Raw genomic sequence first — 26,107 nt, 5'->3', positions numbered from 1 at the left:
ATGATCTTGTCTGGAGTGAAAAGAAACCCTGATTGCTGAGGGAATAACCTTATTGTGTAAATAGCATTAAAGGTCTTACATGTCCTACTCAATAGTTTAATCACCACTTCTTCCTACTGTGATTTTATAACATGTGTCAGACATACTCAGACGAACTGATGCCTGATCTCCACATGTGAGGAGCTCACAGTTATTTAAAGCTTATTAGCTCTGGGACTTGGGTAAAGTTATTTAGCTTCTTTGTGCCTCTGTTTCCTCATCTCTGTGGGTTATAGAGACAACCTTGCTTGCTCAAAGTGAGAAGGACTTGAAGCACTTGCTGCAGAAGATCAAAGAATGTAGCCTTCAATATGGATTGCATTTCCATGTCAAGAAAACAAAAATTCTTCAACATTCAACAAAAAAAAATTCAATAGGTAATGTCATGACAGAGGGGGAAAAGATTGAAACTGTCAATGATTTTATCTTACTTGTATCTATAATCAGCACCCTTGGTACCAGCAGTCAGGAGATCAAGAGACGTACTGCACTGGGAAAGTCTGCTCTCAGGCACCACACCAAATTACCATGGAACAATGATGTCAGTTTGACTACTAAAGTGCATCTGATTCAAGCCATGCTCTTTCTAATCACTTGGTATGCATCTGAAAGCTGGATACTGAATAAGGATGACAGAAGAACTGAGGCCTTTGAGCTGTAGTATTGGAGAATAGTAATGAATATCCCTCAGACTGACAAAAGAACAAACAGATACATGTCTTGGAGAAGGTGGAGCCAGAATGCTCCTTGGAGGCAAAGATGGTAAAGCTTCGTCTCACATACTTCATGTGTATGCAAGGAGAGGCTATTCTTTGGAGAGAGATGGTATGCTTGGAAAAGTGGAGGGCTGGCGAAAGAAACTTTCAACTATGTGGACTGACACAGTGACTGCTGCAATAGGTTCAAGTGTGTCAGACAGTGTTGAGGATGGCACAGGGCTCAGATCTGCTGTTCACAGGGTCACTTCTGATTGTCCTCAACTTGACAGCATAGTGTTTCTGTGAGGATTAAATGAATTAATGTATGTCAATCCTTAGAACAGTACCCAGCATACTGTTATTGCTAATAAATATTATCTGCCATCCACCTCCTCATCTAGTTCAACACTTGCCAAAGTGTGTCCCTTAGTAGATTGATTTTATGGACTATTATGGTTACGTGTTAGAGAAATATTGAGTTAGCAGAGCTAAATAAGTTCTTTATTTTGGTTTCTTAAAAAATTTCTTTTTTTATTAATACTTCAACAAAAGTTTAAACAAGTTCTTTAGTGAACAATTTCTCAGAGTTCAGAACTTGCTGATGGTGTCAGGTATTTTCAAGGAGCTTTGGTGGTTTAGTAGTAAGGAATTGCATTGCCAATCTCAAGGTATGTGGTTTGCATGCAATCACCATCTGTGCGATTTACTGCTTCTGAAAATCCACTGGAGGGTCAGCTACGGGTTTGTTATTTGTTACAACTCGATGGTACACCACCACCACCACCACCAGAATAATGTATGCAGTGTTTTCTAAACATATTGTATCTTTTTAAAGAGTAACTGCCAGGATAGTGGTTTGCATATAGGTTGAAAAGGTATGGAGATAGGATGCACCTCTGGGGTACTCCCTTCCCAATTTTGAACCATGCAGTGTTCCCTTGCTCTGTTCTGACGACTGCCTCCTGGTCCAAGTATAGGTTTCGCATTAGAACGATCAAGTGTTTTGGGATTCCCATTCTTCTCAGAGTTAGCCATAGTTTGTTATGATCCACAGAGTCAAACGACTTTGCGTAGTCAATGAAACACAGATAGACATTCCTCTGGTATTCTCTGCTTTCAGCTAAGATCCATCTAACATCAGCTACAATATCCCTAGTACCACGGCCACTTCTAAACCCAGCCTGGACTTCTGGCAGTTCTCTGCTGATGGGCTGTTCCAGTCGTTTTTGGATAATCTTCAGTAAAATCTTGCTTGCATGTGAAATCAATGAGATTGTTCTAGAGTTTCCACACTCTGTTGGATCACCTTTCTTTGGGATGGTAACAAATATAGATCTCTTCCAGTCAGTTGGCCAAGTGGTTGTTCTCCAGATTTCTTGGCACAACTTGGTGAGCATGTCCAGGGCAGCATCTGTTAGCTGAAATATGTCAACTGGTATACCATCTATTCCTGGGGCCTTATTTTTTGCCATTTCCTTCAAAGCAGCCTGAACCTTTTTTCATCACCATAGGCTATTGCTCATATGTTGTTTCATGAAATTCTTCTGTGTCTGCCAATTCCTTTCAATACAGAGACTCAGTATATTATTTCCATCTTCTTTTAATACTTCTTGGACCATTTACCATTATGCTGAAAGGATTACATTACGTCTATAAATTATTTTTTTTCCCTATCCAGCATCTAAGCTTTTACCATTTTTTAAAACAAGTGCCCATTTCAGTAAGAGTAGTCGTGGGAGGGAAAGGGAAGAATAAAAGAAGAAGGAAATCTGCCTTACTAGTAATAAAGCTCCAGGTTCATCCCATCGTGGATTTCACAGTTGTCCCAACATACATGGACACTGGAAATGGCGCACCACTTATTTTAAATATTATTTTAATTGTGATTTTAACTAAAGTTTACAGAAAACTTGAATTTAGTTCATTCATTGTTGCACTGTGCACCACTTCTTAAGGACAATTCTGTTCCAATGGGTGCTAGTCTGGGCTGCGATCGGTTCCTTAAGATCTGTAATAGTATCATCAGTACTGCACTTAATGTGCACTTAATTCTTCAGACGATTGTTGCAAAGCACCTTGACCATCTAGCAGCAGCTCGAATTTGCTTGGAGACATCTAGAAATTACTTTCGGTAGTATTGACATTTACACAATTCCAAGTCTTCTAGTCCATGAGCACACAACTGATTTCTCCACCGCCCCCATTTATGTAGATTTTTTTTGGTAGTTTCTTGTAGTAGTGTTTATATGAAATCAAGAGATGAAGTGCATTGGGAAAGTCAGCTGTCAGGGACCTCTCCAGAGTACCGAATGGCAACGATGTCAGGCTAGAGACTAAGGTGTGCTTGATCGGGGCTATAGTCTTCACAGTTGCATGCTATGCATCAGAGAGTTGGACAGTGACTAGGGATGATAGAGAATTGATGCCTTTGAGTTGTGGAGCTGGAGAAGACTGTTGAATATACTATGGACTGCTAGGAGAACAAATAAGTTTGTCCTAGAGAAGGTGAAACCGGGCTGTTCCTTAGAGTCAAGGATTCTCAAGCTTTGTCTGACATACTCTGGGCATGTTGCAAAGAGGGACTGGTCCTTGGAGAGGGACATCATATTTGGGAGAGTGGAAGGACAGCGCAGGAGAGGAAGACTCTAGATGAGATGAATTATTTCCGTGATTGGGATAGGGGGAGTAGGTGTGTCGAAGACAATGAGGTTGGCACAGGATAGTGCAGGGTTTAGGGCTCTTGTACAAGCGACTCAATGGCACATAATAATAACAAGTCCCTAGTTAGGTTTGTAGGGCACTCTGGTGGCCTACAGGGTAAGAAGCTGTTCTACCAACCCAAAGGCAGGCATTTTGAATCCAGAAGCCACTCCTTGGGAAGAAAGATGGACTATCCTCTTGTATGATTTATGGCCTCTGAAAACCCACCGAAGACTCAGCTACAACTTGAGAGCAAGTGAGTTTTATTCCTGGATCTATCCTTTTGTGGTCTATTGTAAATAGTTCTGATTTATTGATTTCCTTTTCAGAGTTCTCTCTGTTAGTGTAGAGGAACTCGATGGATTTTTGGTTTAACCTTGCACCCTGCCTCTAACAGCATTATTGTAGACTCGGTGATTTTTCTTATTCTTCAGCAAATGTAATAGAAACTTTTAGAAACCATCAATTAGATCTCTCTTTTATCTGCATTTAGTGAACCTAAGGCTCTTTCAACCATACTTCTAATAGCTCAGTCATTTCAGGAGTTAAATTACTACACAAGCATGCTCCAGACAGCATCGAGTCAAACAGTTTTAAAAAATCTTTGCTTAGTCGCTTACTGACTCTGTGACCTACGTTACCTGTATGTCTCACTTTTCATGTTGTTGCTGTTGTTATGTGCCGTTGAGTTGCTTGCGACTCATAGCGACCCTATGTACGACAGCCCTAAACTTTGCTCTGTCCTGTGCCAATCTGACTGTCTCCGACACTCCCATACTGATTACTCCAGTCCCTGAATCAATCCACTTCCTAGAGGGCCTTCCCTTCCTGCGCCTGCTCTCCACCCTCCCAAGGATGATGTTCCTCTCCAAGGAGGATCATTCTCTCCTTACAACATGACCAAAGTATGTCAGATGAAGTCTCAGAATCCTTGCCTCCAAGGAGCCACCAGGTTTAACCCTTTCCAGGACAAATCTGTTTGTTTTCCTAGCAGTCCATGGTATACTCACTACTTTCCTCCAACACCACAGCTCAAAGGCATCAATTCTCCTTCTATCCTCCCTAGTCATAGTCCAACTCTCTGATGCATAACAAGTGATAGCAAAGACCATGACCTGTATCAGACGCACCTTGGTCTCCAGAGAGACACCATTGCTCTTCAGTACTTTGGAGAGGTCCCTGACAGCAGACTTTCCCATCGCAGTATGTCTTTTAATTTCCTCGCTGCCGGTGCCAAGAGTGTTGACTGTGGAGCCAAGCAAACTAAAGCTGTGAACAATCTCAATGTCTTCATAATCCATCCTGATGCTGCCAATTGGTCCCCATCTATAAAATGGGGATGATAATACTACTTACTAAGGTTGTTACAATGGATGAACAAAACAATGTATGATAAATGCCTGGTTTACAGTACACAAATTAATCAAAAGATGACTTTAAAATACCCAAGTAATGCATGGCATGGCCTTGCTTTTAATTCAACTATTTCCATCTCTTCTGTGGACTAGAATAAGAAGGTAACAATTGGACTCACCCTTAGAGGTGATGGAGTGTTGATTTTTCACATCCACATTAAAGAAAAGACATCTGAATTTTAAGGAGATTCTGTCAAAGTGTATTATTTCTTTTTAGTTGTATTTATGAATCACATATAATCTCAGCCAGGCTTATAACATCCTGAAGAAATCAGCTGATTCTTCCATGGCCCAGAGAGGGCTTTATCTCCTGGGCATCTGATAAGATTAGGTTGAAAAAACTTTTATGTAAAGGATCAGACTGTAAATATTTTAGGCTTTTTATGTCTCTGTTCTAATTATTCAGCTCTGCAGTTACAGCACAAAAGCAGCCATCACCAATAAGTAAATGAATGAATGCACATTCAAATAAAAAACTCTTCAGAAAAGCAGGTGGTGAGCTGGATTTGGTCAGAGTTTCACAATCCCGATCTTTTACTCTCTAGGACAGTTGTTAAGTCTCACTTACTGCTGATAGTAACAGAGTTGTAACCAAGGAAACATCACCACACTAGGCACACAGGGTCCAATAGCCTCCAGATGACAGAACTTGACATGACAGGTGGTGGGGAAAGCTAGTGCTGCCTGGACACCTAATCCTGTTAGTGATCTGCTTGGCGACTTTCACTGATGAGACCAAGTGACACCAGCCACTGGCAGCACCTGCTTATTCTTTCTCCTCCTTATAATGATACCTTCTTCGGGAAACACTAAAGATCAGAACCTTCACGCACATCAAGCAAATCTTCTCTGCTCCTTTCCATCTTTGATCAAGAAAGCTGATCAATTATTAGTCCTGTCCTGTGAGATCTGAGATTTTCACTGTTTAACAGAAGAGAGTCTGGTGCCCTAGTCTTAGCTCTGCTGTGTGACTTCACCCCTCTGGTTCCTTGTGAACTGCAAAAGGAGAGGACTGGATAAATGACCTCTAAGCCTCTGCCTGAGCTCTGGTGGTCTAATGTAAGAATCTGCTGTGCAATTCCAAAGGCATGGGGTTTGAATCCATTAGCTGCTCCTCAGAAGAAGAATGGACAACGTCCTGTGTGATTTGCTTCCTCTGAAAACCCACTGGAGGGTCTGTTATGCACTGGTTCCAACTTGACAGACCTGAGTAATAAGCCTCTTCCCAGCTTCTAATAGTCTAGAATGTCTTCAGAGTAATTTCTTGCGGTTTATTACTAGCATGATCATAATGCTGTTATTGTTCTAGGTGCTGCGAGTTGACTATAACTCACAGCAACCCTATGAAAGAAAACCTATCAGTATCTTTCCTTAGCCAGAGCCACTGCACTCTCCCCCTTGCTCAAATCCATTGTTACAGTCACTGTGTCAATCAATCTTTTTCTTTTCCTCTGACCTTCCATCATTCCCAGTATATTTTCCCAAGGATTGACCTGTCTTCACAACACAATCAAAGTATTTAATCATTCTTACTTCTAAGAAGCAGAACCCTGGTTGTACTTCCTTGAAGATTTTTCTTTTCTTTAGGTAGTTCATAGGATATTCAATATAATGTCATTAAGCACTATGGAGTCATAAATTACTCACAGCTGACCCTCCATCTATGAGGCTTTAGAGCACGAGAGGAATTCGCTCTCCTTTCTCCTACAGAGCAATGGGTAGATTCAAACCATATGTCTCTGGGTTGGCAACACAATTGCTTACCACTAGGCCACCAGAGCTTATTAGTTATGGTTTTTTAGAATTTATTATGTATTTGGCACAGTTCAATGAGATTTCCATGGATCATAAATGGAAGGTTTAGAGAAGGGAAAGAGCATCCAAATGTCTTCAGCCTCATTACTGTTACAGTCTCATTACTGTCTAGTCTCATGAATTATTCCTTCTGCACTTGGCTTAGGGAGCACGTTGGAAGAGTGGATGTGAGCCATCCAAAAGCAGTAATAGATACTTGGGTGCGAAGCCCACCTTCCGAGCATTACTTGAGGGTCAATTACCATTCTCTGGATACTACATTTCCCCCTCATTTTAAAGAACCCCATCAACTTTGAGAAACAATGTCAGCATTTCCATGATGAAGCAGAGAGCCCACAATGATTGTTGCTTATATTTTTAGTTGTCACCAAGGGGATTCCAACTTATGGTGATCCGTGTGTGCAGAATAAAAGCACTCTGTAAGGTTTTTGAGGCTTTAGCCTCTCAGAACTAGAGTGCCAGACTCATCATCTAAAGTAGCATCTGGGTGAGTTCAAACCATTAACCCTTTAGCCAGTAGTTAAGTACATAACCTTAAATTCCTCTTAAAAGTACTCTACGTTAGAGTAAAAAGTACAAAGGAAAATGACTCAGTGACAGGTATGGTCTTGAGATACAAAGAGCTATGCCCCCTGAACTACCATCTTTCTGCCTAAGTGACTTAATAAAGCTGCTTGTGAAATGAAATCTACTTTCTATATTAAAAGAATGTTACACAAGTTCTGCACCATTAGTGAGTATGTTGCTTCTCACAATGCGAAGTTTTCCATTTTTACCCATTACATGTGCAGAACAGAATAATTTTTATTCCCTAGCAAGTTTCTCCATCTCACATACTTTGGGCACGTGGTCAGGAGGGACCGGTCCTTGGAGAAGGACAGCATGCTTGGAAGGGAGGAGGGACAGCGCAGGAGAGGAAGACCCCATATAACATGGGTTGAGATAGTAACTAGGGCAATGGGGGTAGAAGTGAGACTGGCTAGGGACAGGTCAGGCTTCATAGCTATTGTACATAGGGTCGCTATGAGTCACAGGCAATTCGACCAGCACGTAACAACATTAACAACTTTCTAGTACTTATTTTCCCTTCTCACTTTGTACCATTGCTCTTTTACTCGCCACTGCCCAAGGCATAAATGTTCCACAGATGAAAGCATTTACAGAGAGGCATTATGGACTTGAAGTCTTTCCTGTCTAGGATTTCCAGTTTAAAAAAGATTATTTTTTTAAAAAAATTCCACCAGAATTCCACCTGCTAGAGAAGGAGGGGCAGTCTCCTCTTGTGCTAGTCGGATCCCATTTGTTGGTACACAACAAGAAAAGAGAAAAAAGAAATAGCAATTTTAGGGTGGGTGTGTGTGTGTGTGTGTGTGTGTGTGTGTGTGTAAAAAGGCGCTTTGATTGCCTAGTGGCAAGAAACAGCACTGCAATCCCAAAGACATGGTTCAAATTCACCATATGCTCTGTTGGAGAAAGAGGGGCAATCTCCTGTACCAGTTGGATCCAATTCGACAGTACAAAATTTTAAACAAAGAAAAAGAAAAGAAAAAAATTCTAGGTATATGACGATCTATGATAGGAAGGACTAGACTCTCACGCCCCAAGCCAAGACTTAAAAAAAAAAAGAAAAAGGAAAAAGATACATGCATTCCTTCAGTATTTTCTTCAAACTTAAAACATGGAAAACTAACTTTCACTTGCCATTTGTTTGAATGTAGATCTTTCATCTTTCTCTGCTGGTGGGGTGATAAGAAGCTGTGTTGTAATCCCAAAGTCTTGCAATTCGAATCTACCAGATATTCTGTGGGAGAAGGATGGACAATCTTGACCTATGCGATTTATTGTCTCTGAGAACCCGCTGGAGAGTCAGCTATGGGTCAGTTTTCACTGGACAGCACACAGCAACAACTGTTCCTTAAACAATCATTATAAAAAAAACACACAAAACAACCCACAATCACTATCATGCTTGTTCATGATTTCCATTTGTTGTTGTTGACTGCCATTGAGTCGAGCATGACTCATAGTGACCCTATGAACAAAAAGCCTTGAAGCCTTTCTATAACTATCATCATTTATCAAAGTTCAGAGTTTCCAGAGGCATGTCATTTAGGAAGTGGGTGCCACTCCTGCTTCCAAACTTGTCTTAAACTGGGAGCTCCACCAAACACTGTCCACATTGGGAAACTGTTATGGCATTTAACACCCCAATGGCACAAGGTTCAGTATCACAGCAACCACAAGTTACCTCAGTACAGCAAACTGACAGAAGAGTGCTGTACCACTTAGAAGAAAGTTCCTCCAAAATATAGTAACAACTGACTTTTAAATACAAAGGCCTCAGCCTTTCCACCATCAGTGTGCTAGCAGATCAAGTACGTGAAGTTATCGAAAATGATAAAGCATCTCATATTAATTACTATGTGCTCTGGGGGCATAGTCTGTGGGTCAAATACGGGCAATCTCCAAACACGGACAATCTCCCATGGGATTCACAGCCTTTGCAAATTCATTGGAGAATCAGCTATTAGTTCTGACTTGATGGCAATGAGTGTGGGTATTAATTATTACAGGAGCCCTTGGGGCAGTAGTAGATTCAATGTTTGGGGCAGCTAACTGAAAGGTTGTAAGTTCGAACTCACCAGCTGATTCTCAGGAGAATGACTAGTATGACCAGTATGACAAGGTTGTTTATTCCCATTGAGATTTACAGCCTAACCCAATGGTGAGTCAGGAGCTTTAAGCAGAAACAGTGAGACAGAAAGAATTACACTGTGACTGAAAATCAACAACAAACAAAGAAGCTATTGGTCAAGAACACTACTTTGTATCTATTTGGTCAGTAGTTCCTTGTCCTCCATAGTTATAAGTGGAAGGGTCTACCCTTTTTCACTTGGAAAATGTCACCAAAAGCTACTATATTGATCTATGGCATTTATAAAGAGTTATATTCACCTTGAGAAGAAATGGTCAGTAGTTTGTGTTTTCCCCCCCCCCCATACATTTTCTCATTTGAGGGCCATGCCAACTTTTGTGTAACTTATTCTTCCACCTGGTTTGGGACTAAGAGTAGCTCATTTCTTCCAGCTTGTGGGTGATCAGGCTTAAAGGGGACTAACTCTCCAGTGGGCTCACTGATCCTTTCTGCCCCTTATTTGTGACAGGAGGCCAACAGCCAGATGCAGGCACAAATATGTCATTTTTTGGATGCTGACATTCATGAGCACTTGAGAAATGGGCCCTAACCCCAATCAATTGAACACATTATTTTAATAGCTGCATACATAGTGCAATCGTGAAATCTACTTTGCCCTGATGATGAGACAAAAATAGCCATTCAGGAAATAACAAAAGAGAACAAAAAGTGTTTAGAACAGAGGAAGAAAGGACCATTCAAAAGGAGATCTCTTAGGTGAAGAACAGTAACTGTATCTCAAAATTATGTTAATCGGGGAAGGTTACACTGAATACACTCCACATTTCAAGAGTCCCTGAAGACAAAGTAGATACATGTTCTCACAACATTAGCATTTTCTGAGATTTTGACTGTTTTATAGGTTGGACTGTATTTTAATTGCTAGTGGTGTGTATGTCTGGCCACGCCTGTAGGCTGAGGGCTAAGGACTAGTGTGTTGTGAATCTTGATTCCAGCTGGACCTTAGGATGGCCTCCCACGTTCTTGAGTAGGGACTTCTAAGAAATGCTCGGGGCTCTTACAGCTTTCTTTTTGTCCCAAAGGGGTGTCAGCAGAGGGGACTTGCCAAATGAATTGGGGATATCTGGCCCAGAGTCCGCCAGCATTTGGGTATGCCGTAATTGTAAAATACTGAAATGTTTGTCCACACCTGTAGGCTGCAGACTAGGTGTGTTGTGAATCTCAGGGGGTGACTTTAATCCGCAGCCCTCAGGCCTGTTTTTAATTGGTTTTGGTTAAACATTCTCCTAGGTTGTATAGCTCTGGTCTGTCCACTTGCTGTACAGAGGTTACTTGTGGTTGCTGTGATTGCTAAACACTGTGACACCGATGTGTCAAATGCGATAATGGTTACCCATGGTAGGCAGTGTTTGGTGGAGCTCCCCAATTGAACAAGTTTGGAAGCAGGAGTGGCATCCACTTCCATAAATAGCTTGCCTCTGGAAACCCTATGAACCTGGAGAAAGGATGAAAGTTATACAAGTGTCCAGGTCTTTCGTTCATAGGGTCGCTATGAATCGGCTAAGACTAGAGATGGCACTTAACAACAATCACATTTCCTAATCATCTACTGTGAAAAGTCACAGCTGAACGTTTTCTGTGAAGATGTCGTACATCTCAAAATGTCACATAGAAGGTTGAGAGCTGTGATAGAAATGACCAGAATAACACTACAAAATGCAACCCCCTAGTAGAATTTTCTCTGCTTCTGGAATGACAGGATGGTATAGAGGGGGCTATCTATTTGCGTGGGGGCTGCTGGGGGCCTTTGAAAGCTAAGGAGTCAGTGGGGGATCATCCTACTTAAACATGCAAGGAGAGGAAACTCCAAAAGGCTTAGAAAACTCACAGCAGGTAGAAAAGACAGAATGAAGACAATTAGGGAGGGGAAGATAAGAGAACAATGGCTCTGGAAAGCAAAACTGGGTGAACTGTCAACACTCACTGGCTGGCAGCTTTTAGAATCCCATACACTGGGGAAAGATGTCATTCCATTGTAAACCACAAAGGAGAGGCTTGAAGGGACTATTGTCTCCAGAATCCTCCAGGCTCAGTGCCTGGAACCAAGAAGGAGAACAGTACAAATAATTACGGGAGTAGTGGAATTAACTTACAGGGAATTCTTTCTACTTTTCTTCACCTGGTGAGATCAAGTGTAGTATTAATTTCACATCAGATAGGTCTTCTATAGGGGAACTGTATCCTGTTGTAGCAAAAGATGATCAAGTAGATTTTTTCCATTCCCAACTTCAAGGATGTAACAAATTATGTATAGCTTGGGAAAATGATGCACCAGGTCTGCTGTGTGTGGGTGGAAGCAAGACTATCTAAAATGAATAGACATCATGGAAGGAAAAGAAGTACATGGGATTGTATTACAAAAGGGAGGGGGGAAGAATAGCTTTTGCATTTATACAGAATCTCTACAGAAAAGGTAATCCAACCTTATGTAAACTCTAGGTCATTCATTTAGACTTTTCTTCTATTTGTTTGTTCATACCTTCTAAAGAGCTAGCTCAATTATTCCACACCCATTTTGAGTAATGGACACCATGCTTAATTTGCAGATGGAAAATTAGGATTATTGAGTAAGTAGTTTATCTGTGGTCAAGCACAGAGCAAGGCAAGAGGCAAGGATATGACATAATTCTCTCACTAATGAAATGAAAATAGAGAGCAATGTGTTAGGTGCCATTGAGTTGTAGCGACCCTATGAACGAAAGGCCTGAGCACTTTTCGTACATAGAGTTTCTGGAGGCAAACCATTTCGGAAGTGGATGCTGCTCCTGCTTCCAGGCTTGTTTTAGTCGGGAAGCTCCAGCAAACACTGTCCACCATGGGTAACCATTACCACGATTGGCACATCACTGTCACAGGCTTCAGCATCACAGGAACAACGAGTTACCTCTGTACAGCAACGCACAGACCAGTGCTATACCACCTAGAAGAATGTCTGACAGAAAACAATTTGAACCTGGCCGAGGGCCACAGATGAAAATCACCCACCTTCAGCTTGGTAGCATAACTTCCTTTCCACTAGGCCAACATAGCTCTATGTCGTCATTGTTATTGTTGTTACATGCCGTCGAGATAGCAAGAGGTCTATATATTTCAATCAAATTCAAATTACAAGAAAGTTTTCTTATAAATAGTTTCCTTTTTAATGTACTCAAATATCACTACCCTCCAATTAATGAAATCTTTCTAACCATCTTATTATCAGTGTATTGTGTCTCATAGTTTACATGAGTCTCAAAGCCTCCTCTTCAGTTTCCTTACAGGTGTATCATCATAATCAGTACTTAACATGCTTTCAGGATGCTGTAGCTCTTCCATGTTTAAAGCACTAGGTTGCCTGCTAACCAAACAGTCATCACTTCAAACTCCACGAGTAAGATGAGGCAGCTTACTTTTGTAATGGCTACAGCCTTGAAAACCTTGCATGACAGTTGTGTCCCTCCCTTTAGGGTCACTGAGTTGGAATTGACTCAGTTTGGTTCCTGGGTTAACAATGGCCTTGGTTCCTGTTAATATGTGCTGTGAAAAGTCCCACATAGGTGCCTGATTTCTTGAGTAATGCTTTAAAGAATGAAACTCTCTCCAAGTAAGAAAGTCAAGGGATTAATGGCTCAATTTTCAATGTGGCTTTTCTTTGGCACCACTTCTGGAATCATCTGTTTTGTGTGTCCAACCCCTTTCGAGGTCCATTAGAGCTGCCATTTTAGAACTAATTTAAGAGAATTTTAGCTCTTAACAAGAGCTCTTTGGAGCCTGATTTGGTACTGTGAAAAGATCCATCTCTAAGGCCACTTCGGGAAGCCTGGCTTTTCTTTCTACTATTTGTGTGACTCTGAGTCAGTTTCTTATCTGGAAGAGTAAAGATGGTATCATTAACCTCAGAGGGTTTTTTTTTGTGTGTGATGGAACTATTAGGACAACCCATGCTTAACTTGTAGTTTTTTTGGCTTTGTTTTCATGTTTTGGGTGGCTAAGGTGAATTGTGGTGGGTAGGGGCTTAGCTAATGTTTTAATCCCTAGTTTACGATGGTAGCTGGTCACAAGCTGAGCTCTGCCACACATACGGACATCTGTTAGACACGTGAGAAAAGTCACTGCTTGCTCTTGATGGGACTAGAACATAGATTCGCCATCTCGCACAAGTGTGCATTAATGTGGGCAATGGATATTTCCCGTGGGTTAAACACTCCCTTGGCAACAGAGCTTGTACCAGGAAGTTCCTAATCATTTTTTTTAATTATTATTAAATTTTATTAGTTTCAATGAACATTCACAGGGATTCTGGGCTTTCACTCCTTCACTGCCGCACCATTCTCTCCACCCTCCTCCCCAGTTTGTTCTTCTTCCCCGCCATCCGGATGTCTGTTTTAATTGTCCAATTGCCACAGTGCTTGTCAAAGTCAGTTCTGATTAATCTCCTTTGTCGGTGTGTCCTTTGCCATTCCCTATGACTCCTCCCTGAGAGAGACTTCACCCTGTACTTCCTGCTGAAAAGGGATGCTGTGGGTTTCAGGGTGAAGATCTTCTCTCACTACTCTAAAGGGCCCCTTTGGCAGTAGGAAACACATAGACTATTATGGAGATTGATTCTGGAATTTAGATGCACTCTTATTGATTGTGCTTGGCCGTACATGTTCATATCCTAGAAGATGTATCATGGGGGTGTTGCAACCTAGAAGACACAAATTTGACTAACAAGTTATAAGTACATGAGTCAAAAATTATGGAAAAGTAAAATCATTTTTGGTATGACAGCATAATCATCCAAACTGTGAGACACAAAGTAACTAAACATTTTGCTTCTTTTGTTCAGGCATCATTTTTATGCATAACATCAAAGTGAAATTTCAATTTTTCAAACCCACATATAAAATGACTCATAAGGCAACAGTTTATCTGAAGGGGACAAAAATTGTGCTCTACTTTAAAAAAGAAACTTTGTAGTGCTGGTTTTATGGGAGCGATACTACTAGTTGCGGACTTTTTCTTTTGCTCTGCATTAAGTATTTTTCCTTTCACACCAAATTGGGACCAAATTCTCTGCCCCAAGTTCCAATGAGTGTGTCAGTCCGTTCTAGGTGCTCTGGTAGTGCAACAGTCATATGCTTGGCTGCTTACTCTAAGACTAGCAGCTGAAACCCAGACACCACTCTGAGGGAAAAAGAACGGCCATCTGCTCCCATAAAGATTCTAGCCCAGAAAACCCAATGGGGCACAGTTCTCTTCTGTCACCTGGGCCACTGTGTGTTGGAAATGACTGATGACCATTTAAGAACAACAACAACATTCTTTATATAACTGAAAGGTTAGAATATTTCATTTTTACGAGATACTATTTTATGTTTACCACTGATGGAGACTGGTATGTTGTATTAATGACAAGAATCGTGATATAAAGGGTACCTGTCATGGTAGAGTGTCAACTACAGGGATGTAACAAGAGGCTAAGCCCTGGTGGCACAGCTGGTTTGAGTGCCGTGTATGCTCTTTTATAAGCATTATGTTTTCCATACTATAAAGGAAAATACTAGGCTCCACCCACAGGTGTGCAATAGCCAGAACAAACTGTCTTCACATCCTTCCATTCAAGCCTCTTTGCCTCCAGCTGATTCTCAACACCCCAAGCAACCCTTTAGGACAGAGGGAAATTGCCAGCAGGGTTTCCAATTTGTAATCTTTACTGAAGCTGAATATGCCTCATCTTTCTCCCACAGAGCAACTAGTAGCTTAGCGCTTAACCACTGTACCACCATAGCTGCTTTTTCTTTAGACACCCCAAGACAAACTCACTGCCAGTGAATTGGTTACAACTCATGGCAATCCTCCATCAAGTGTCGGTGGCTATAAATCTTAATGGGAGACACCCTTTCAGTTAGCAGACCAACACTTACACATGTCACCACCAGGGCTACATGCAGCATGCAAGTCTAAGGATGGGTGTCAGAAAATGTTATAAATGGAGACAAATTTTTCTTTGGATATTTTTGTCCTGTCATGATAGTACTTTCCCTGTAGTAAAAAGCTTTGAATATGTAATCTTCAGGTGCATTTTTTCTTACAAAGGTTACTATAGGAGAGTGTCATCACAACTTCTTTCTGCACTTCAAAACATTTAACCATACAAATCCAACAGGGAAGCATTTGTCCCCAAAGTTTCGAAGGCAGATGAGTCAGGAAACAAGGACAAATGGAAAAAGGGAACCAAGGTAGGGAGTGAGAAGGGTGCTGTTACATTCGGAAGATGGCAAGCAAGGTCATGAAACAGAATGTACATCAATCAGATGATGGGAAACTAGTGTGCTCCATAAACTCTTACTCAAAGGCAATAAAAAATTAAAACAACAGTACCATAGCAACTGGATTAAGCATAAATAAATGAAAGCTTCCTTTTTTTTCTCTTGTAGGCAAATATTAACATCCCAATGGGAGCCTTCCGGCCAGGAGCTGGACAACCCCCCAGAAGAAAAGAATGTACCCCTGAGACTGAGGAGGTGAGAACAAGATGGAGAGCAGAGCTCAGCAGTGTTTCTGCTCACTAGAGGGGGGGTTAGGTGTGGGAGGGCAAGGGAGAGACAGAGAACTATGCTACAGTGCACACATTTCTCTGGTCACCCTACTCAATCAGCTATGAAACACACTCCCCCTCCTCCTTCCCCTCAGCAGCATTTCCCTGCCTTGGCGATACTGAGTTTGTCACCTGGTTGTGTGTGCCTGGGGGAGGGAGAGCAAAGCCTCTGGGATGCCCTGGCCCAGCAACTAGTTCCTAGATTGCTGATAAGTTTCTGTGAATAGTGTGAGTCTGGCATCTCACAGACCAGGATGTGTTTAGTGCAGCTTCTGATGAAGCATGAAACCGGGTGGAAGGGAGAAGAGTAAGTCTGTTCAATTAGTCATGAGTTCAAACAAACAAAAAAAAAGGCCCATTTCTTGATAGGTCAGAGAACTTGCTGAGGAAGCCCACCCGGCATGCCTTTCTAATTCTTCACTTCTCCCTCGAATCCAACTGCCTGGTCTGCTAAAATGGAGCTCGAAATTGCTAAGCTGAAACACAAGTACAAGAAATAGAGAAGCATTCCTTCCCAGATGTCATATTTCTTCCTCAGTTGTGAGTTTTTGGGGGAAACCAGAAAGTTCTGATTCTGGAGAAACAGGTAAAAATTTGAAATCATTTCACTAGCATCAAGTAAAGGAAATGGATTAAAATGAAACCAGAGGCATAGCAAACCTTTTTATAAGAGTTGTTTTAACTCTTGCAGGTGATAATTATGGTGTGGTGTTTTTTGTTTTTAGGTCCCCGAAGAATACATGTCACCATTTTTACTTTTCTAATAAAGTTTTTCTGCCCTGCAGTTATCCTTCTCACCCCCTCCCCCTGCAAATATTCTTGCTGTGGTTCTAAACTGGTAGTTTGACCCTCCTATCAGAAGAAGGAGTATCCAAGTTCTAGAGAATTTTAGCCACTCAACAATCTTTGCTGAATACAAATTTTGTGCCTTTCATTTGAGAAGAACTGGCCCTTCCGTGCATTTATGTTTCTATATTTTCACATTCTATTGCTTCATGGTGAATCTTTGGCCATGTTATCAGGAGGCTCCAGTCCTTGGAGAAAGACATCTCCCCTGTGCTTTTGTTGTTGCTGTTGCTAGGGGCCCACTCAATCAGTTCCAAATAATAAAGATCTCATACAATCGAATGTAATGCTGCCTCGTGCACCACTATCTTCACAATCATTGTGGTGTTTAAGCCCATTGTCAAAGCCACAGTGAAAATCCATTTTGTTGAAGGTCTTCCTCTTTTTCACTGACGCTCTACTTTACCAAGCACGTTGTTTTTCTCTAGGGATTGCTCCCTTCTGGTAACAAAGAAATAATTTATACAACTCACATTTTTCCTTAACATTCAGTTTGCAAGCTTGAAATTTCTTACATTGTTAGGCTTAGGATCTATCACCTAGCCTTTAACTAAGATAGTTTTTGTGTAAAGTAGAGCATAACATCCCACCCCTAAACAGAACAGGCCATTTCTTTCACAGCCAGTAGGCACTGGTCTAAATTTGGACGATTTTTGAGTGTGAAACCCTCTCAGACATGAAAAGGATGCAACTTAGCAGGGAGCCAGGCTCGGTCTGTGTCTCTGCCCCACCTATGCTCTCTGATGAGCCCTTTGCTCTGCTCACTGACTTGGCCCTGCCAGAGAAGTGTGCCTGACACAGAGGCCTGGTGGATAAATTTTTACAAGCAGGGCTGGTATTTTGGATAAGACCAGGCAGCTGCTTGCTTTAAGTTCCTCTCAAATATCTGCCTCTCAAAGCTCTCTTTTGGACTGAAATCTAGCTACAAAATATCATACTGGGATGTTCTACTAATGAGTTCTGTCTCTACATTACAAAATATAAACACATCATTTAACACTCCACTTCCAAGCTGTGTAGACTGAGGCAAGTTTCTTGTGTCTCAGTTTCCTCATTTGTAAAATAAAACTCAACTCATTGCCCTCAAGATGGAACCAACTCTTAGTTGATCCTACAGTGGGTCTTCCAAGGCTATAACTGAACAGTAGGAGATTGCCCATATTTAACCTACAGCACTGATGGTGGATTCGAACTGCCAGAGAGCATGTTGTTTTTGTTGAGTACTGTCGAGTCATAACCAACCCATAGCTGACCCTCTGGTGAGTTTTCAGAGGGAGTTAACTGCACAGGAGGAGACTGCTCATCCTGGTGGATTCAAACCACATGCCTTCAGGATCACAGTGCAGGTTCTTACCCCTAGGCCAAAGAAGTCCCTGCCAGAGAGCACAGAGCACCACAAATACCTATGGACTACACCATTACAGCTCTATCTGTAAAACAGGAATAAGAAGAATAATATTTACCCGATAGAGTTGATATGTTAACTAAGTGAACAGTACATATAACTTAGGACTGCAAAGAGTACACCTGCTCCTTATTATTACTGGCAGTGTGTTATGTGTTGGACTGCCAGTTGCAAGGCAGTTTGAAATCTCCCAACTTGCTATGTGGGAGAAAAATGGGACAGTCCCCTCCTGCAAAGATGTACAGCCTTGGAAACCTGATGGGAGGGTCACTATGAGCTGAAATCAATTCAAGGGCACTGGATTTTTTTGCCTGTTTATTTTGGGTCAGTATTTGAGCAGTAACTTTATGTCCCCAGATAAGAGAGTTGAGGGTAAAGAAGTTGTTAGTAAACAGAATGGAAGAGAAATAGCTGGAGAATGGATATCATGTTTCCAAATTCTACAAATATGTGACCACTTCTAATGGAGGCCTTTACAGCAGCCATTTTTAAACTAAGTTTATTTGATATTGTGATTTATGTGGCTTCTCTCTTTAACTTAACCAATTAATTTCTTACATGTCTCATCTCTATTTGAATATCTACTTAAGAAAGAAAGAAGAATAGCTTAGGCAAATAACATTTGTGGAACGAACTGTTAAGAGCAGCTCAATATTAGCAGTCAAAACTAAGGCCAGGTGCTGACTGTGGAAGAGACCATTAAGTGCTTAGGTGTAAGTTCAAACTGAAACTGAGTAGTAGTAATAATAATAATAATAATTCCATAAAACAAAAATAAAATCTTGAATATATCCCAGTTGACTTTGAAAACCCTCTCAAAAATGGGTTTGAGGCACTGAACACTAATGGTCAAAGATGAGCTGAGCTGTGGAATAACGTCAAGGATATTATTCACAAAGCAAGAAAAAAAAAAAAGACAGTGGAGCAAGAAAAGACCAAAATTAATGTCACAAGAGACTCTGAAAATTGTGCTAGAACATCGAGAAGCCAAAATAAAGGGAAGTATTGCACAAAAGAGGCAGATTAACAGAGGCTTTCAAAGGGTAGCTCAAGAAGACAAAGCAAAGTATTATAAGGATATGTGCAAAGAGCTGGACTTAGAAAACAAGAAGGGAAGAACTCTCTTGGCACACCTCAAGATGAAGGAAGTGAAAAACATACTCAAACCTCGAGTTGCACTTGAGGGATGCCATAAGCAAAATCCTTAATTTTCCAGGAAGTATCAAAAGAAGATGAAGAGAATATGCAGAGTCATTGTACCAAAAAGAATTGTCTGATATGGAACCATTTCAGGAAGTGATTAAGAGCCAATGGTGATTGAGGAAGAAGTCCAGGGTACAACGAAGAAATTGGCAAAAAATAAGACAAAGATCTGACAGAATACCAATTGACCTTGTTCAACAAACTGATGGAGATCTAAAAGTGTTCACCATGCTTGTCCAAGAAATTTGGAAGATCAAGACCTGGCCAAAAGACTGGAGGTGATCTGTGTTTGTTCTCATTCCTGAAAAGGTGATTCAATAGAATGTGGAAATTATCAAGCACTATCATTAGTACCACATGCAAGTAAAATCTTACTGAAATTATTAAAAATGGCTAAAACATCAACAAGGAACTAAAAGTTCATGCTGGATTTAGAAGACACAGTGGCACAAGGGATTTCAATGCTGATTTGAGATAAATCATGGTTGAAAGCAGAGAATACCAGAAGGATATCCACTTGTGTTTTATCAACTATACAAAGGCATTTGACTACGTGGATCAGAACAAATTGTGGCTAGCATTGAGAAGAACAGGAATCCCAGAATACTAAATTGTGCTCATGTGAAACCTAGACCTAGACCAAGAACCTGTCATGTGAACAGATCAAGGGAACACTACATGGTTTAAAATCGAGAAAGCTGTACCTCAGAGTTGTATCCTTTCACCATTTTTGTTCAGTCTCTACGCTGAGCAAAGCATTCGAGAAGAATGTGGCATCAGGATTAGAGGAAGGCTCATCAACAATCTGTATTTTAAAGATGACACTACCTTGCTTGCTGAAAGTGAGGAGGACTTGAAATATTTGCTGCTGAAAAGACTGCAGCCTTCAATATGGATTACACTGCAACATCAAGAAGAACATGAAAATCCTCACCACTAGGGCAATAGGCAAAATCATGATAGATGGAGAAAACACTGAAGCTGTCAGTGATTTAATTTTACTTGGATCCACAATCCAAAACCTTGATACCAGCAGTCAGGAGATCAGAGGACATACTACACTGGGAAAATGTGCAGTCAGGGACCTCTCCTAAGTGAAGAATGAGGATGTAATCTTAAAGACAGGTATGTCTGATCTGAGCCATGGTCTTTTTTACCTTTCTATGCATCTGAGAACCATTATCTCTGTATAGCAACAACAACATAGAGAGAGCTCAGTTGGCCTAGTGAACAGAGAGTGATGCTACCAGGCCAAAGGTGGGTGATTTTAATCAGCAGCCCTTAGGCCTGGTTTTAGCTGTTTTTGGTCAAACATTCTTCTAAGTGGTATAGCACTGGTCTGTCCATTTGCTGTACAGAGGTAACTCGTGATTGCTGTGATGCTGAACACTGGGTCACTGATGTGTCAAATGTGATAATGGTTACCCATGGTGGACAGTGTTTGGTGGAGCTCCCCCGATTAAAACAAGCTTGGAAGCAGGAGTGGCATCCACTTCTGAAATAGCTTGCCTCCAGAAACTCTATGAACATGGAGAAATGATGAAAGTTATACAAGCGTTCAGGTATTTTGTTCATAGGGTCGCTATGAGTTGTCTACGATTCGACGACACTCAACAACATGTGTCTGAGAGTCGTATAGTGAATAAAGATGATAGTGTGAATAAAAATGATAGTAGATGCCTTTGATCTGTGGTGCTGGAGAAGAGTACTACATAGCTCATGGACTGTCAAGAGAATAAACACATATGTCTTGGACAGGGTGCAGCCATGATGCTCCTTAGAGGGAAGGATGGTGAATCCTCCCTCACTTCACATACTTTGGGTATTGTTTTAGAAGGGGCTAGTCCTTGAAAAATGACATCATGCTTGGAAAGGCAGGGAGTCATCGAAGGAGAGGAAGACCATCAATGAGAAGCACTGACATGGTGACTCTAACAACGGGCTCTAATGTGATGGGGATGATGAGGATGGTTCAGGATAGAGCAAAGTTCAAATCTGTTGTTCATAAAGTCTCTACAGTGGCCTCGACAGCTGGCAGTAACAGCAGCAGCAGCCAAATAGAACCTGCTTGGTCATGTCTGAAATTTTAATTCTTATCATAAGGGATTCCGAGAAGAAATTCAATCTGATTCCCATACTGGGTTGGTTTTTTTTATTTTAAAAAACTGGGCTATGAGAAACATTTACAAAGCAAACTGTTAAAGCAAAATTTTCCACTCACCAATTTGCATGCATTTTGTTTCATGCCAATGATGACATGTAACATGTTGCAAAAGCACTCATCTTATTACATTTTAAAAGAAGACCGTCAATTAAGAATATTCATCATCATTCATCATCATTCATCCCAAGCCACTATCGTAATGTCTAATTATGAAATAGATCCACTTATAATTCTCTTTTATAGGCAATCTGGCCAAATCAATTTCTAAAAGTCTTACCTTGATGATGATAATAATTATAAACACAGTCCATTGAGTTTTTAATAACATGAAAATGGCTAATACAAAAAATCTGTAATTATTCACCTGTGTATGCTCACCCAACAAGCTTTTGCACCTGTATATATAACTACACACACTGGGTTTGCCATAGTAACTTTGCCAATACTTCACGTTTTGATGCTAAAAGATAGTGAACGCTATCTTACCGAGGACTTAAACAAAAAGGATTGGAGACATTTTTCCCTTCATGCTTCCTTGTTAAACTCTACCCACCTAACAACCGTGGGAACATTTGTGAGGGAACATTATTCTTCTCACTGCTACACACATTGAAAAAAATAAAAAGAAAACAAACCTACTACTTTCTAGCCTTGTCAAAATTTTCTTTCCAAAAGCCTGGTGAAGAATATTTTGGAATACATAGTCTTCTAACTGGGTGTTTAACCATTTTAGTGACTGTTTTTACATCTGTGTTTATAAATGGATGGACTGCATGTATGATCAAAGAGCCGATCCTATGGATTTGTACATTAACCTGGGCTAAAAGTATTTTCCAGATCTCTGCAATGAGCATAGTTTACATTGAGTTATTTTATCATTTTGTGTGGGTGAAGTGTTTGCTATTTTGTCAGTACTGTGCCAGATGCAGAGAAGATGACTACTGCCTTTAATAGAACAGTACTTCAATATTTTATAGCTTTACTCATCTCATCCTCTTGAATGTGAAATTAAAAATGGTTCTACAAAGGATGAGTCTACCAACTAAAGTGCTGGAATTTGAGAATGGTTGAATACTTTCTTCCTTTTCTCCTTGGGGTGTGAATAAGACATGGGAGCCAGCTGGTGATGCAAACACAGCATCAGTGTTAATGCCCCATAATAGGCTGCCTAGTTTCTTGGAACTGCAACCTGGGTGCTCCCTAGAAACAAGGATAGTGAAGCTTGCTATCACATACGCTGGACATGTTGTTAGGAGAGGCTACTCAAAGGAAAGGGACATCTTGATTGGAAAGGTGGTGTGTCAGCGCAGAGGAAGATCCTAAATGAGATTGATCGATAGCAATGAACTGTAGCAATGGGTTCAAGTAAGTCAGAGATGATGAGGACAATACAGGATACAGCAAGGTTGTTTATAGAGTTGCTATGAGCTCTACTTGACTTGCTGGCATTTAAGTTTCTTGGAAAAGGACATCATGCTTGGAAATGTGGAACATCCTCAATGGGAGGGAATGACATAGTAACTGCAACAGCAGGCTCAGCACAGGAGAGACTGTGAAGATGGCACAGGATCAGGCAGTGCTTCCTTCTGTTGCATATGTGGACGCTGTGAGTCAGAGCCAAGAGCAGCTGGGTGGGGTACGGGACTTGAACCTCGTTGGTTTACTCTCCATCAGTCATTTTATGCATGAGCGATTGTGCTAGTTTGGGTCCTTCCAGAAGCAATTTCAACTCATGGCAAACTTCCTTCTGGTTTCTGAGGCTGTAAATCTGTATTGGAGCTGACTGCCTATTTGTTTCCAAATGAGCACCTGGTAGATTTGAATCACTGACCTTTTCTTTAAAAAATTTTTATTTTATTATTTTGTGTGTGTAGCATCAACTAGGATCTGACTGGTACAAGAGGAGATTTGTCCCACCTTCTCCAGCAGAGCATCTGGTGGATTTAAACCACAGACCTCTGGGACTGCAGTGCAGCTTCTTGCCACTAGACCACCAGAACTCACTGAATCACTGACGTTTTACTTAACAGCCCAACAAAGAACACACTATGCCACAAGAAATCCCTAAAGATGATATGAGACAAAAAGATATTTATTGAGGGAAACAGCTGGGAGGAAAAATGGGCAGGAACCACAGGAGACTGAGAGTTGTCAGCCATCCTCTGACATACACTCCAGAAGGAGAAGGAGGTGGAACAGGAAGGGTAGGAAGGACTGTTGAGAAGAAACACCTAAGACTGCTGTGCTGTGAGAGAATTCCCAGGGCCATCTGCGAGTCCTTGAGCCAAGGTCACTCACTAGAGGAGTCTCACCCCTTTCCAAGGCCATCAAGGAGTCCTTGAGCCAAAGTCAGTCAGCAGAGGAGTCCCACCCTTTCCACGTACCTGCTGTCTTCAGCCACTGGCCTGAGCAGCTGTGGGAATGGTGACCTCACTGTGGAGAGAGGTGGACTGCAGGCCAGGGGAAGCTGTTGGGGCTGTCATTCAATCCCTGTTCCAGTAGTAAAGTTTCCTGAGTCGAGTTCTCATGGCTGCCACGGTGATCATGATTGAATGTTCTTTCAACACTTTCCTTCCACAATGGCAGAGAACATGCCTCTCTGACTCAAACTCTACTAAATAGGAGACTGGGCTAAAGGTGAGCTTCCATTACTTAAGTAATGACTTGTAGTTTTATGAGCCACACACAGTAACAGATGTTATTCTGTAGTCATTATTAACATGTACATAGGGTTGCTATATGTCACTAGTGACTCAACGGCAAACAACAACAACATCATCATACTATATTGGTTGTTTTTTATTTAAGCCTCTTACTTTGAGTCAACAAGACCTTGGGTAGGGCCTTTGCATTTAAAAGTCGGTTGTTATTATATCTTAGAGGAACATTCTTCTAAATGATACAGCACTCTTCTGTCAATTTGCTGTACTGAGGTAACCTGTGGTTGCTGTGCATGTATCATTAGGGTGACAAATGCCATAATTGTTATCCATGCTTCACAGTGTTTGGTGGAACTCCCAGGTTAAGACAGGTTTGGAAACAGGAGTGGCATCCACTTCCTAAACCACATGCCTCTTGGAAACGCTACGAACTTTGGTAAATAACGATAGTTATAGAAAGGCTTCAGGCATTTTGTTCATAGGGTCAATATGAGTTATGCTCAACTTGACGGCAATTAACAACAACAATTAACATGTTTGTGGTGCATGTACAAGGTAACCAATAATCAATAAGCTGAATTGAGTAATCTATGCCAAGCATTGGAAGACACACAAAAAGTATAGGCTATGGTCTTGTCCTAAAGCTGTGATATAAACACAAAGCCAACAAATGGGAGAATATTTGAAACACTTTCCAAAGCAGGAGAGCACCTCTGTTACGCCCTCTCTTGCCCATATTCAAAGATGGCCTACATATGTCAATGTCAGTTTATTTATGTTTCTGAAAGATGTCACTGCAACTGAGGCTTTCAGCTCCTCGTCTTGAACAAGAGGTTGTAAAACTTCTGGTCTCAGTTATTGTTCAAGCCAGCCCTGCACTCACGTTCCACCAATGTCAGTTCCTCAAGCATATTATGGTCATAGAATACCACAATAATGTGATCATGTATGTTATCTCAGAAACATACTTCCTTCTAACTAGTGGTTGTTCTCTAAGTTATCAAACACTGAACAGTACTCTATTGTTTTCTTCTCCCACTTTTTCCACATTCCTCCTTAATATTCAGGAGGTCCTACTGAATTGCTGAGGCTGTCCCAAGAGCTTAAGAGGAAGTCCCTTTGCCAGAATCATACTCTGATGAGATTCTTGCTTTAATTTCTTTCTGGTTTCTATCTGTGACCCAGAGAGACCAAATGTTATGGGCTGAATTTATTTTCTTTTCTCTTCAGGGTGTTCCTCCTCCTTCAGATGAGGAAAAGAAGACAATTCCAGGAGCAAAGAAACTTCCAGGACCTGCAGTCAACCTATCGGAGATCCAGAATATTAAAAGTGAACTGAAATATGTCCCCAAAGCTGAACAGTAGTTGAAAGAAGGGAAAAAAAAAGGTAAGGGGGGGGGAAGTTCCTTTGTTTTAAAAAGACCCATGATTATAAAATGGTTTAGGAGGCCTTTCACAGAAGGAGTCTGCAATTAACTCCCAAGGCCTTTAGGCCCTCAATCCAGCAAACCCTGGTAGCACTGTGGTTTTGTATTTGACTGATAACCAAAATGTTAAGATGGTTGGAGCATAGCAGTCACTCCGTGGAAGAAAGATGTAGCAGTGTGCTTCTGTGACAATTACAGCCTTGAAATCTGAGACAGTTCTATTCTATAGAGTCATACATGAGTTGTAACTGGCTCAATGACAGTGGTTTTGTTTGTACTTTAATTCAGACCAGTATTTCTGGTATGTCACTCCCCTGCGTTTTCAAAAGCAGTCAGAAATCCATTGAAGATGTTTGTCTGACATTCACTTTCTGATTTCCTTTCTCAGTCAAGAAGAATTTAATCAGGAGAGGATAGATGCTTGGGAAGTGGCTGTAGGAAGCCTCTGATCCTGAGA

The 26,107-nt window shown here is 41.1% G+C and overlaps 1 protein-coding gene across 1 annotated transcript in view; it reads left to right on the top strand.

The window, feature by feature from the left end:
• LOC102875216 (small muscular protein-like) overlaps positions 1-25,597 on the top strand; it is a 36,310-nt gene extending 10,713 nt beyond the window's left edge. The window contains exons 3-4 of the mRNA XM_006899528.1: positions 15,785-15,871; positions 25,454-25,597. Coding sequence (XP_006899590.1) covers positions 15,785-15,871; positions 25,454-25,588 — 222 coding nt within the window. The 3' untranslated portion in view covers positions 25,589-25,597. The remainder of the gene's footprint in view (positions 1-15,784; positions 15,872-25,453) is intronic.
• The last annotated feature ends 510 nt before the right edge of the window (positions 25,598-26,107 follow it).

This window comes from Elephantulus edwardii, unplaced genomic scaffold (genome assembly GCF_000299155.1).
Source record: "Elephantulus edwardii isolate Elephantulus edwardi_28Jun2011 unplaced genomic scaffold, EleEdw1.0 scaffold00260, whole genome shotgun sequence".
In the NCBI taxonomy this organism is placed as follows: domain Eukaryota; kingdom Metazoa; phylum Chordata; class Mammalia; order Macroscelidea; family Macroscelididae; genus Elephantulus; species Elephantulus edwardii.
The sequence above is the reverse complement of the archived record's forward strand: the minus strand, read 5'-3'. Positions and strand labels throughout refer to the sequence as shown.